The following is a 14229-nucleotide window of genomic DNA, read 5'->3' on the forward strand; positions in this document are numbered from 1 at the left end:
CAACACTTAAACTTGTGAAACTGTTTTCTTTACCCTTGCTGACTGACAAAGAGGGCAAGCTGTCAAGAGGTTCAACGTCAAACAGAGTCTACCCTTTCAAACGCACAGCAAAAAAGCACAAGGTGACCATCTGTTTGCTTTCTCCAGTGAGAGACTACAAGACAATAGAGGGTAGGAACTACCCTGTGAAACCAGACTATCTGTAGAGTGGATCTCTCCTGACCATGTCAGCTATTGAGAACACAGCTGCAGCCATTGATATAGAACCTTTGATACGGTCTTTATGGAGCCGGGCCCTGCTGAGATACACTAGATATCCGAGCTCCAACTGCGTCTGAGGAAGGTCATCATGAGTGTGCGTGTGTTGTGTACAACTGACCTCACACACAGTCAACCCGTTGTTGGATCAGGGCTGGGGAAAGTACGCACACTGGCATTCCTGATAATGTGAGCCAACTGTAACTGCACCCCTGCAGAAGAAGTTCAACTGAAATGGCAGCTGATGTCTAGTGATGTCTCTGAGCTCTAATTGTGACTCATGTGTAGTGACGTCAAGAGCTGGGTTCAATAGTAGAGCCACACAGGGAGGGGTACTGTAGCCTAACACAGTCAATTACTGTTTGGCTCCAGAGACTTTAAGGAAACGTCTTCCTCTCTACTCTCCTGCACACACGAGCTCAGTATCACAACACTTGCTTGTTCGAGGGGGAGAAAGGAGGGGCGTCACTGGTTGGCCACGGCCAGCAAACGTCACCTCAGTCCGCCTGGATCGCCTTGGCCCCACTCCAGAGGTCCATCTAAAGCGTGGCTCGTCGTGATAAAAGTAGTAATGGCATGGTTTGACTTGGTACAGCCAATATATATACATATACATATATATATATATATATATACAAGTGTGTTTTTATGTGATTACTCTTTATGTTGTTATATAAGGTTTACAGCATATATGTGCCTGCTATGGCTACGCTTGGCTTCTTCATATCTTCCCACTGAATTCACATCTGTGCCTGTACCCGTGCTGGTTTCGGTGACCCCTGGGTTGGCCTGCTGGGGGCTCAGGTGTTCCCGCACCATCTTCTGTAGTGAGCGCATGAACACCGAGATGAGGCGGTCGATGTAGCTGGCATTGTAACTGCAGGCTGACTTCAGGATCATCAGTGTCCCTGGAAGACAAATGAAGGGGGAGGAGGATGAGGCAAGGAAAAATGGGGAAAAACAATACTCTGACGAAACCCCTCCACCTCTGTGGGCGAAAGTAACAGACACCCAAACACCTGCAGTCAGCTTCTGTTCATCCACCCAGCATGACAAGGGCTTTTTTTCTTTTTAGGGAATCTAACAAAAGTTCCAGAGTGTCACAGAAGCAGATGAGTAATGTCCCTCTCTGTTGCTGCTCCCTGGAGGGGAGACAAATGTTAAAATGTCACCCCCCATCATATCAGCGGTACCTCTCTGTGACAACAGGATACCAAAAGCTTTATTGACCACAACTGCCATTTTGGGGAAACCCTTTCAAAAAGCGTTACCTTTAGACTGCTTTCTAATAAGAATTTGTCACCGTGTGGGCCATTCATTTGGAAAGCTGCAACAAATTTTAAATAAAAGAAAGAAAAATCAAATAAGTGTCTCTTTAGAATAAGCTTTCATGCGAGTTTTATCCATAAATACTCTGACATCTGGGAGGATAACAGTAATGTTCATAAAGGGACGGTGACCAAAAGCAGCAATCTTTCCCGAGACAACCTTTCCCAACCCGCTGGACTGTGGCCTCTGTTTAAACAGACCAGATGTTAGCCTGAGCAGCAGGGCCCATCGGCTTGCATTTTAACGACCCACTCACTGACTTAATTGCTAAAAGGGACTGAGGTTGCTTGGTTTTGTAGGGAAAAGAGTGGGAGTGTGAAAGATATTTTAAAAAAGGGTTTATGAGAAACAAAGTGAGAGTAACAGAGCACAAGGGGCAAGCTGAAGGTCTTACCGAAGAGCTGTGTGGGGTTAGTGTTGCTTGTGGCTTTTTCATAGTTGGTAAGTCCCTCGTAGATGACCTTGCCCACGGCAGCGTACAAACACTCCAGTTCCTCATACTTAGATGCCACCGTTGAAGTGCCTAGAGGGAAAAAGCAGTGCTTGCTTCAAACAAAGAAAAGCTGAGAATCTTAATCAATGTTTTGCTTACAGCACATGGCATGATGAGCATCAATCACCAAAGCAATGGTCCAAATATTTTGGCACTTCCTCAATGAACACAGAAGGGAGTTAACAATTCCTCAGACAACTCAGATATGCTGTGCTTTCTGGAGTTTATAAGCATATCTCGCCTGACTAAGTTCCAGTTAGAACTGAAGCATTAAGCACTGGCAACTTACTGGGCTCAGTGGGGAAGATGCTCATGAGGCGAGAAAGGAGGGAGTGGACAGCCCGCAGGACTTTGGTGTTGCCACAGGTCATGCATGCGGCGATGCCCCGCTGGAGGGGTTTAAAATGAGCCAGGATGGCTGGGGACTGCAACACTGTCAAAAGGAAGCACAGGATCTCCAGTCCAGTGCAGATGTTGGAGATGTTAGCCTGTGCTGGCTGCTCCTGAGAGGACACAGAGAACAGTGAAACCAATCAGAGGAATAAAAGACGTGTACATAAATCAAGTAGTCATTTTTATTTTTTTGTTACAAAAGACAGAAATATTTAGCACAAATTATGCTCCTTAAAGGAATAGTTCAGATTATTTTATGTGGAGTTGTATTAGGTACAATAGATGCCAGTCGCCATGCCCCCAGAAACAGAGAGGTGCACCAGCACTGAAGGTAAGCAATGCACTGCCATTGCTGGGACCAGCAAGAAAATGTATCTCAGCCTCTTAAAAAGGCCCACAGAAAAAACAATATCAATATAGCAATTCATGCGTACGCTATATTTAGAATAACTTTCATTGCTTTACCTTGCTATCAGACAACATTTTCCAAAGGGAGACTGCCACTATACAAGAAAAATACCACTCCGTCCAAATCAACCAGACTCCATTGGATAAATGGAGTAAGCAAAACACCGGAGTTGAAGTGGCTAAAATACCTTTTACTGAATCTGCTGAATCTGTCCACAGCAGTATATTGCTTAGCTTCTTAGCTGGTGCTCCTGTCTGCTTCACTGTAGGTAATATACTGACTAATAAAAGAGTACCTTGTGCAATCTACTTCAAATAATCTGATCTACCCCTTTAATAAGTGTGCTCCCCATATAAAGGAAAATATCCAGGCTTATTGTTTTAGATTTGAGTATACAACCCTAAAACAAAGCAAGAAAATCTGTAGTGCAAATTCATCAGTGGATGCATTCATCATTCAAGTTTTTATTCAATATAAATTCCAGACAACTCAGAAATCAATATTCTACACACAGAGGTATTTCTCACACAAAAGAACCAAAGCGCTGTGATCACTGCTAAACTAAAGATCAATGGCCAACATCGGGTCCTAATTTTGTCTAAATTGCAATCAAGGTTTACAACGATGGCAGGGCCAAGAGGATAATCTGGGACAGATCCATGGCACTAATCTTGGCTAATGAACAAGGTGACTCTTGTGATAAGGCTCCTGGTAGATATTAGGGTAGTATTGATTTGGCACTGTATTAACAGGATGGGACCTCATCTGGAACCATGCAGATAGGGCATATGCATGCATCTGCGTACGATTGTGTGCATGTTTTGTGTGCATGTCCCTGCCCCTCCTCATATGCCCTCTCACACCACTCCTCCTGACTCTTAATCACTGCCATGCCAGTACAATGAGATGATAAAAGGTAATCCGATTTAGAGGATTGTTCATTAGTCCGAGTAAGATGGCTGGGCAGGTAGAGCATGCTCCCTACGGGATAGGGCCTCTGTATATGCATCTGCATAAGACCTACAGAAAGCCTTGTTTGTCAGAACATTCCCATGGGATGTGGAGGGGCTGATTGGATTTGTGTGTGTGTGTGTGTGTGTGTGTGTGTGTGTGTGTGTGTGTGTGTGTGTGTGTGTGTAGGCAGAGAGAAAGGCGCGGCCGATGCAGTGATCCCCAAAAGGGAACAAGGGAAGTACGTGACAATTGCCGGCGCAGGGCGATAACCTTGTCTGAATGGTGGTGCTGAATCAGACCAGAGAGATGAGTAGAGGAGGAGAGGAGCAACAGATAAAAGCAGAGAGAAAGAAGAGAGGCTGCGATAAGAGGCTGAAAAGAAAAGAAGAGATGAGAGAAGGAAGTGGTGGCAAGAGACAGAGGGAAAAAGGCAAGGAGAGATGCAGAGAGGAACACTGGGGCGATACAGAAGGCAAGGATGAGGAGTTCAGGATGAAGAGGGGTGGGGGGTTGAAGGAGGAGGCACAGGCCAACCCGGATAGACTCCTGTTATCTCTCCACTGTCATTATTTTGTCATTATGGTGGTTGGCGCCTCACTTCATGTATTACTGATAACAGACAAAGGACTCAGAGACGTTAGAGCAAACACTAAGACAGAGCTTAAGCAGGGACAGGGAAACTTCTGCAGTCTCTGGGAAGGCGAACAGCAGACACGCATTAGTTATCCTTTCCTGTTTGCTGCTTATTGCTCGGAGCTGTCACAAAAAGGCTGAATATTTAGAATTTTATTCAAACTGGCTTTGCTGAAAACACTTGAACTAGCGACTTCAAATAATCTGTGACAAGCTCGCATAAATAAATTTTTTGGACTAATAGCAACAGTCCTCATTTAAAAAATAGAAAAGATAAGGCAGACACTTCTGAAAGTTTATCAATGGAAAATCCAAGAAGTCTGGACACAAGTGATCTCTGGGAAATGCAGTGCAGAAACACAGTACTAACAATGGTTAAATACCGACAAAGGCATACATGTCGCTATATGCAACATTAAGGCAGTCTATTAAGCAGGGATGCATGATAAATATCAGAGCTGACAAATTATTGTCTGATAATGGATAAATTTATTAATAGAGCTGCAAGGATTATGTATCCATTATTAAATTAATTGTAGACTACTTCAATACTTATATGCTTTCAGTTGAAAAAAAAGGTAAAAAAAAAAAAAATAATCAACAGATTAAGCGACAATGAAAATAATTAATAATTGCAGCCATATTTATTATGTCCATAAATATCAACTATAATAATATCTGATCTGATAGATTATGTCAAAGCATTTCATTGGAATTCTTAGGTAAATTAAATTAAAGCTCAAGTATGCTTGTTTACTTTCTGATGTACTTTAATAAAAAATTTAAAAAAATAAATGAAGATTTGACTGAAAATATAAAATGTTAAACAATTTTTATCGTGGCCATCGGCCATGAGAAGCAGGTTATCAACATCGGCTGAAAAAATATCATGCATTCCTATTTACATAAGGCACAAGACTGATTGAGTCATTCTGAAGTCATAAGGCATCTTACCACTGTCATAAGCAACTTGTCAAACCACTGTAGCTTGAGTTCGGCACGAGGCCACATGTCAGGCCTGAGGGCAGACTTCATCAGGCTAACGCAGCGACGGGACAGCAGCTCCCCTGGAGACCCTGCCACATTGGTGCTGTCGTTCACCTAAACAGGAGACAGGGAGGAAGGTTGGGATCATTATCATAATCAATGACAATCGGGTCTAAATCTTCACTACCACCATGGCGTCCTGATGAGATCTGATATCACACAGGGCAAGAAGAGACAAGAACTGTAACTGTCGCCATATCTTGTAATTTCATTCATGCAGAGTTCAACAGTGGCACAGACAGGAGGAGACCGTCCTTCAATCAGGAAGCCCTCGTGATGACAAGCATGCACCCAGCAGAAAACATCCTTGAGCAAAACAATGAATCCCCACCAGCTCTAGATGCTGTGTTTTTTTGGTTGATGGCGATCCCTGAGACCAGTGAAGAGATACAATTTTTCTAAAGGGATCAATTTATCATCACAGTACACTGTTATCAAGTGGAATATAAAAAAAGATTGTTTCTTTAGACTGCTCTGTGAGCAGTGAGTGATCCCCAGCAGCCATACAGAAGGTTATATTCAGCAGAGATGGTTGGATGAACAGTGAGAATGGAGCTTGGCCCAAAAAAGAAAGTAGGAAAAGTCAAGGTGAGTGAATTCTCGACAGACTATTTCAGGCTTGTAACCAAGGTCATCACTGCCACTAGACCAAGGGACATCTGTGTGAGGAGACACATAAAGGACACACATACACACGCAGGTGTGTATGTGTGTCTTTGTGTGTGTGTAGAGGCGTTTAGGACAGCCACCAGGTGTGTCCTACCTTCACCACTGAGGGGTTAGGACAGTTGTGTCCTACCTGGCAGGCGCTATGGATGGTAGATCTGTACCTGGCATGTGTGTGAGACAGAGAAAGCGAGATGGAGTGCTGTGTGTGAGGCGGTCATGGTGAGGGTGTTACCTGGCAAGCAATCCTGATGAGGAAGTTCACTACTGTGTCCGTATGTTGTTTCTCGACAGGCTTGGTGAGCATGGTCTCTGTACCTGGCATGGACTGACTACGGCCAAACACCTAAACACAAAAAAACATTAGAATTATTAACTATTAATATTCCATCTTTTTATGTTTGAATGTAGAGAAAAGAAAGATTCTATAAACAGAAGTTTTAAAACTTTCAGTGCCTAAGAAACTAAACAAAAACTTCACAATAAAATTCTGTGACAGCAGCGCAAACACTGCAGAGTACTTAGAGGAGAATATCAAAGAGCCTACACAAAGTCAGAATTTTGCCTGCATTGCTTTTAGTGAAAAGTAGGCTGCAACTATGATTTTCTGATAATTATCCTGGCAATTTACAGAGCAATTAACATTTCCTCGGCTCAAGCCGAAACAAATGCTACTATTGCATTTTTCTCCTGACATCAGATAAAAGACCCTTGAAATAACAATGTCATTAAGAGTGCAACTAAGACTTGTGCTAGTGTTAAGTATTAAAGCAATTTTTAACACATTATAATAAAGTCCATCTTAAAATGCACACTCTGTGATTTGAGTTGCTTTGCAAGAGGTTGTATTCAAATAGAAACCGTTACTGGCTCTGTTAATGTTACACGAAAAAAACCCCCACAATGATGAAGGTCGGATTGACCAAAACTTTGTTATTGAATATGTCAGCAGTAAGTAAAACAAAAAAAAATCCTTAGGAGAAATATTATTGTACAACAGGTAAGGGGGAATGGACAACTTTATTTGTATTTTCATTGTGCACTCATGGCTGTTCAGTTGACAACACAGCTGCACATACATGCAGTTGACTATAATGGAAAAGATGTAGTCAGGCAGCATCATTCGGGTGCCTAACTAAAAATCTGGAGGGCTGTGACAACAAACTAAATAAAAATGGCCTCTTGAAATATTCATTTTTTATGAGGCTGAACATAGTGTAATTCAACAGATTTAGATTTTGAATAGGCACTTCTTGCAACACAGGAAGCTCATCTAGTTTTGAGACTGCAAAAACACCAGATCACAGTGGGATTTGAGATGAAACAGATGTTTGGCTGCATTACTGTTGCAAGGAAAAATCGATTAAGGCAACTACAACAACAACTGTTGTGCTGTCATCTCTCAATTTTTGTCTAAGATGTAAAAATGGCTGTTTGATCAAAGTATCTTTGAAACTGTTCTGTAATCATTCAGAGATGTGTGGGACAGCCAGTAAAAACTCTTAAGGTAAAAGAGGCAATTGTTAATATTGCATGTACAAAATAACACAGAAAATTAAACTACTGTTTAGCCAAATATGGCTAAATTAACTGGGCACAGAGATTCACAGCTACAATCTACTGGCAACTGAATGATGGTGGATTGAGCCTACTGTGGCGGCAGCTCCAGTAGCCGTGCGGAATCTCTTGACATCTTGTCCAGCAGCAGCAGCTTCCAAAGACAGTCCTCTTTTCACAGCACCCCCGCTTGTCCCTTCGCCGCCAGCCCCTACTTCAGCCTCAGACTCCGGCTGCCACACAGACAACAGGGACAGACAGGAGAGGAGAGAGGATGATGGAGGTGAAGTCCATCAGGTAACAGAATTACAGTTCACAGAATGAAACACGTGTGTATGTCTTTTAAAGGTTTCTGACCAGCTCCTATAGCTTTATGAGTCACAGGTATTTATAGAATATGACTAAGAAAATGTTTTAATCTGTGCAATAAATTACTTTTTCTTCAGTCAACGATGATCCATTAGTTACATTTAAAATAAAATATTGTGCAGTTATGTCAACAGGGTGCCTTACAGCACAACACTGTTTTTGTGTTTAGTTCAGTCTCTTTCCCTGAATGTTGTTGTGAGATTGTGTGTGTGTATATGAATTTATGGCAATCCATGAACATACCTGCTGGTCTTTAATCCTCTGTAACTCCCATTTGATGACCACCTCAGCCAGGTCCACAGCCAGTTTCCTTTGCTCTATGGTCACACTGGGGGTGAAGCCCAGACGCTGCATTGCACTGATCATGTGCTGCACCAGGTGGTGGCGCACAGGGTAGTACACCTGGAAAGCGATCAGACAGTACTAAGTAAAAATTGAGCAATAACATAAAATTCTATAATAAGTGTTCCAGCATACTGAAAATTTAGTTCACAAAAGCTTTCATATTTGACATTTTAAACACAAGGCGTTTAAAAGACTTTGCTGCATTTTCATCAATGGCAGATGGTCACTGATGCCAATGGCAAAGTTAGAAAGAACCAGAAGTAGTACACATGAGCAGTGATAGCCATGCTGAACAGATGACAGATTAGTTGGTAAACAACACAAACTTCAACATAAAATGACAATGTAGCTTATAGCCTTTTTTTTCATTTTTCATTATTTGGACATCTCACAACAACCTAAACTTCCACTCTTTGCAGAAAGCAGATGCAGAATCCAAGTATGGAGGAGTGCTAAATTTTGTATGATCATAACCTTACCAACAAACAATCCCTATCTAGTGGGACCATCAAAAAAAACATTCCTCACACAGAAAACATTCCTTCTTCCCATTTGCATGTCTACCAGATAGTGAACCCATACACATATTAGGGTTTCCCCCAGAGTATTGCAAGCCTGTTGGCCCACCAGGCCTATGCATCGAAGAATTTTATTTTCAGGGAGTGAATTTTTATGATGTTTTTAAAAAAATAACTACAGTCGGCCAGCTCAGTTAGAATCATCAATATAATAGTTGGAAAACTCACCAGCAACATCTGATTAAAAACCCTACACTGCACTAGAGAGGCATACTCGTACTTTTCTGATGTCTCCCATGGGACATTGTTTTGGACAAAATATACCTCAATGACAAGAGACAAATAACTTTTTGATCCTGTTTAAACTGTGCCATGAATTACAAATATGATATTTGTCAATTTAAAATCTAATTTCACAAGTCAGGAAAGCAGCAGTTTTCTTTTGCAGTTGTTGAAAACACAGCATTCCAAGACTGTACACTGTCCAACTACAGGGCCTTACCCATAATGCTGCCAACAGTCTGTTGTTGGCTCCTGCCAGCCACCATTAAAAAAGACACTTGGCCACCAGCCCCTGTCAAAAGATACTTAGTATTGGGCATAACAACTATGCTGGGGGTAACCCTGTTAATCTTCAAAGAACTTCTGCCTTCACAAAACTTCATATTAAACAGACCTTTTGTATCATCACATATAAATCAGACTGGCTTCACTGTTGCTGGAATATGTATTTCAAAAAGCTGCTGCATTCATTTTCTTATGCAATTCTTCCCAAAGAACCAAACTTATGGTTTCCCAAGAACACCCTGCTCATTCAAATGCCTAAAAATTTGAATTTTCTATACAACCACAAGCCTTTGAACTGACTACAATTCTGCCTCGCTTCAGCTCCATCTTGCTGCAAGAGATCCAGTCAGCATGGCCACAGACCATCATTATCATCAGTGCTGACAAAAATAAAAAGTAAATAAAAGGCAACTACATGTGTTGTAATTTTTTACTACACTGCCGATAGTTTGCTCTAGATTCTGGGTTGATAACTCATGCAAAGTTAAACGGGGTGCTCAATCATTTTGAGACACCCGAGTCAGAAGAGGCAAACTCTGAAGTCGTATTCCCACTTAGTCTCAAGGACATGATGACACACACTTAGCCCCGAGAATTCACACTCTCAAGCGTCACACTCAAGAGTCACTTAGCTTCATCGCAAACTGAACTGGGACTCTCAAACACACAGACGCACACAGACAAAAGAGCAAGAGATGAGATGCCTATCTGAGGGCTGTTGCCAGTGTCAAAGAATATTAAAGCTTCTCACTTTGAGGGTAATTATAGTCGATAGAGCAGGGCTTCACAGCCCCTTAATGACAGAGTGGCTAAGCCCTGTCCATCACGTGTGCACACAGACAAACACGCACACAATCTCTCCATTTCTTTATCAAACACACACGCGCACGCACAAAGTCTCTCATCTGTCTGTCATTATCTTCTCCCCAGTGTAATTATGCTGATGTGATTACATTAGATTAGTCATCTGGCCCAGAGAGAGCAGCCTGTCAGTGAGATAGAGAGGGGAGCTGAGGAAAATGTCAGTCTTCTGCTAAGAGACTGTCGTTTTCTGACCGGTGAGGCGAGCATCAGCTGAAGGAGCAAGAGGGCAGATAGTGTCTGTGAAGTTTGAGGAGGAAGGCAAACATAAAAGCCAATGATCCTTTGCTGGGTGGTGACTTGTGAACGGACCAGGCACTCTTTGATTCCACTGATCAGCACTGAAAAGGGTGTGTCTCGAATTGTATGTGCATTAAGGCTCACTGCCCAGTGATGAATGATCTAGTTTTGGATGAGGAAGCAATGGGGCACAAAAACATTGTTGTGGATAAGGCCGAACAAGTAATCAAAACATTACAGAAAGCACTGAATGGACAACTGCACTATCCAAACTGTAGAAGCTTAATTTTTTTGATAAAGGTACAATTTGTCACAAAACAGCATTATAATGAAGTAGTCTAGTACTGCAGATATGTCCTGGCCTACAAATCCTGTTCTCCAGATGTAAGAAAATATGTTTTTTGGTACATTCCCCAAACAAAGACACATCATCACAATGATTTTAATAGTTTGAGTGAAAATTGTGATTAAAAATTCTCAAAAAAATCTCAAAAAAATTAATTGGGCCATTCAAGATAATCCAACTTGATGATGATGCTCCATTCCCATTACTGCTGGTTAAGAGGCATCATATAATTCAGGGCACTCAGATAATCAGCAAAAATAGCTTCTCAACTGTTTTTTTTTTTTTCCTATGAGGTTCCCTGCAGTTGCTGAAGCCACACTGAGCAGGAGCTGGCAGCAGCAACAAATGGCTGTGTAAAATATAAAAATTTAAGTATAAGATGTTTGATAGTCAGTAATTAGTCATCCTTAAAATTGCATTACTTAGTGTGGTGTTCAGACAAGTCTCTCATGCTTATTGTACATTAGAGGGACAGAAATCAGATTTGTTGACTGTTTTGTCTGCCCCACCCACCCGTATGCATCAATACAATCATTATTGGCTGAGACAGGGAAGTGCACCATTAACCAACTCTTAATTTCTCAGTGTGTATTGTTTAATATCGGCTCACCCTGAAGTGCTGAACAATGAGATGCAGTATGTGGACCAGCTGCGGAACAGTGTGTCCCTCCTCCACAATGATTTTGCGAGTCCAGTGGGTCAACATCTGGTGGCCATCTTCCATGCGGGCAGGCACAGCTGGGGTCAAGATGGCCATGGCCTGCCGTACGATGGCCCGGGCCTCCATGGTGTGAGCCTTCAGCAAGCTGTGGAAGACCTGGGGAAAAAAAATACACTTTATAATATGCCTTACCCTGTACCATTGATGCTACTACTTCTTAGTTTTTCTTTTAATGACCCCTTCAACTTCTCTATATCTCTTCCAATACATTCATATTACATTGATAGAATACTACTACATTTTTAGGCAAGCACATAACTTACTTTCTCTATTTCACACACACAGCTACCATCTCCTCAACTCCCCTATAATATAATTTTCTCTTCAAGTATTACTTATGTATTACTTGTTCTTTCTTATTTTTTGTCTTATACATCTGTTGTCATCCAATTTCAGCTGAGTGTTTGTTTTGCTTGTTTTATCTGGATTTATTTTACATCTGCTACAAAAAATTGCCATGTTTCATCTCTCTTTTTTGTCTTCAGCCCTCTGTTTTTCTCCTCACCTGAAGGACAATCTTCTTGTGAATGGCAAACTTTGCGATGATGTGGGCCAGAAGCAAATGTCCGCTGTATTTACAGGCGGGGTCCACACAGGCTTTGGGCAGTAGGCAAGGCCATGCGAAGGTCATGAGGCGCCGCAGTTTGCTGTTGCGTGACTTGTTGTTGTCATGAATGTGGTGGGGTGCGTGCTCCACCAGCAAGGTGGAGAACTGTAGCAGGCAGATTCGCAGTGAGTCCAGCAGGTCAGCCTGCTTCTCTGGATCCAGGACCTTGGAGACATACGGAAGAGATGTGGGGTTTTAGATTGTTGAGAGAAGGGGACGTGGGTACAGTAGCTGGTGCCCATAGCACAGAGTGAGCATTGTATATATGCAGAGTTTTGGATCAATGAATTTGGAGCAATGTATCAACTATTATTTTTGTAGGTGAAGACATGTTTTGTGTAACAAATTAGGGCTGGACAATAAATAATATCTCTATATTTTTAAGCTATTCCTTGATATACGATATGTTACTCAATACATGCATTTTTCTAAAATAACAGACCAGTTCTTAAATAGCACAAACATACGATGAACTTAGAATATGATAAACTGCTGTCAATTAAACTACTCAACAGCAAGACTGGGTGAAAGGAACAAAATCAAGTAACACAAAATTTTTGACCAAATACCTTCACAAAAATATTGTGACAATTAAAAATGCAACAATACTTAAAACCCAAGGTTCAAATGCAAAACAAAAACAATGCAGCACTCATTAGCAGTCCTTTTACAAAATTAAATAATTAACTATTGTATACTGCTGTAGATAACTCCACAGTCTTTTATCATGATATTCAATATATTGCTTTTATTGCTATTGATTTATTATATCGCCAGCAACAATATTGTAGGGATGATTATTGGTGCTTTAACAAGATATGAACACAACAAGATTTTTGATAAATAATCAGTAGTAATGTGGATATAATGACTACGTGCGGAAAGCCAAATAACAGAACAGCTAGAACAGTTTAGTAAGTTCAGAAAATTGTATCACTTAGTGCAATGGAGCCTTTAAAGCCGGGAAGAGAACACGCATATGTCATATCATGGTATAAGGATATCCAAAATCTAACTCAATATCTAGTCTCAAACATGATATTGATATATTTGTCTATTGCCTGGCCCTCTAACTAATATGCAGTCTTTTCCATAAAAAGGCCTGAATTATGTTGATGTGTCTGTCCTTCTTACAAGATGACATCAGAGGTGAATAGAAGTCTTTAATTACTTAATGCTCCTCATGTGAAACACACTCTTTTGAATATACTGTTTGGCTGAACTGCCCAAGTGTACTTTCTGACTAATGTTTACATCTAAAAATTTCATTTGAATGACAGTGCACCACAACAGCAATAGTATAGTTTTTAACATATTTAGAAGCTTTTAAAAAATATACAGCTCCCCATTCAAAACACCCACCACCATCTAAATTCCCAGCAGAGAGGTACAGAAGGGAGGAGACCTCACAGAGACAGGGAGGTGAGTGAGGAAATGAGTTTTAACCAGACCGTAGAGTAGGCATTAGCAGCCATTAGGACTGGTGTTTGTCAGTGATGAGATCTGCCACAGCACAAACAAACAGGCTGACCTTTAGCATGGTCTCACCCTGACATTTACACCAGGAATTATAGTCTGTCCTGTTGAATGAAACGTGATGGAAAAGAGGGACCAGTCAGACAACGGGAGGGAGAGGAACAAACAAAGACAGATGGAAGAGACAACAAGGAAGAAGAGAGAAACGGGAATGACAGCAATTAAGTGATCAAGTAATGTGTGGAAGACATGAGAGAATAAGACTCAGACTAAGTGGAATTTAGTTGATGATGACTGAGAGTATGGAGATGTGCTGGACTGATAAGACATTATGAGAGGAAATGCAGCAGGTAATGAAATCAGAGAGACGGATGGAGAGGCAAACTGGTGAGTAATGACCAAAGGAAGAAGGGGGAGAAGTGAGGAGGCTGAATGTGAGG

At 41.4% G+C, this 14229-nt stretch overlaps 1 protein-coding gene across 2 annotated transcripts in view; it reads right to left on the reverse strand.

Moving 5' to 3' along the window:
• The window catches only part of trrap (transformation/transcription domain-associated protein), a 94658-nt gene that overhangs the window by 49075 nt on the left and 31354 nt on the right, over nucleotides 1-14229 (reverse strand). For both annotated transcript variants that reach the window (XM_084741523.1, XM_084741522.1), the window contains 9 exons: nucleotides 12212-12478; nucleotides 11596-11802; nucleotides 8352-8510; nucleotides 7835-7972; nucleotides 6418-6528; nucleotides 5424-5570; nucleotides 2370-2583; nucleotides 1982-2110; nucleotides 1017-1166 (listed from right to left, as the gene is read on the reverse strand). In XM_084741523.1, the coding sequence (XP_084597649.1) occupies nucleotides 1017-1166; nucleotides 1982-2110; nucleotides 2370-2583; nucleotides 5424-5570; nucleotides 6418-6528; nucleotides 7835-7972; nucleotides 8352-8510; nucleotides 11596-11802; nucleotides 12212-12478 (1522 nt within the window). The remainder of the gene's footprint in view (nucleotides 1-1016; nucleotides 1167-1981; nucleotides 2111-2369; nucleotides 2584-5423; nucleotides 5571-6417; nucleotides 6529-7834; nucleotides 7973-8351; nucleotides 8511-11595; nucleotides 11803-12211; nucleotides 12479-14229) is intronic.

The sequence above is a fragment of the Lutjanus erythropterus genome, chromosome 17, assembly GCF_056507025.1.
Source record: "Lutjanus erythropterus isolate fLutEry1 chromosome 17, fLutEry1.hap2, whole genome shotgun sequence".
NCBI classification, from domain to species: domain Eukaryota; kingdom Metazoa; phylum Chordata; class Actinopteri; order Lutjaniformes; family Lutjanidae; genus Lutjanus; species Lutjanus erythropterus.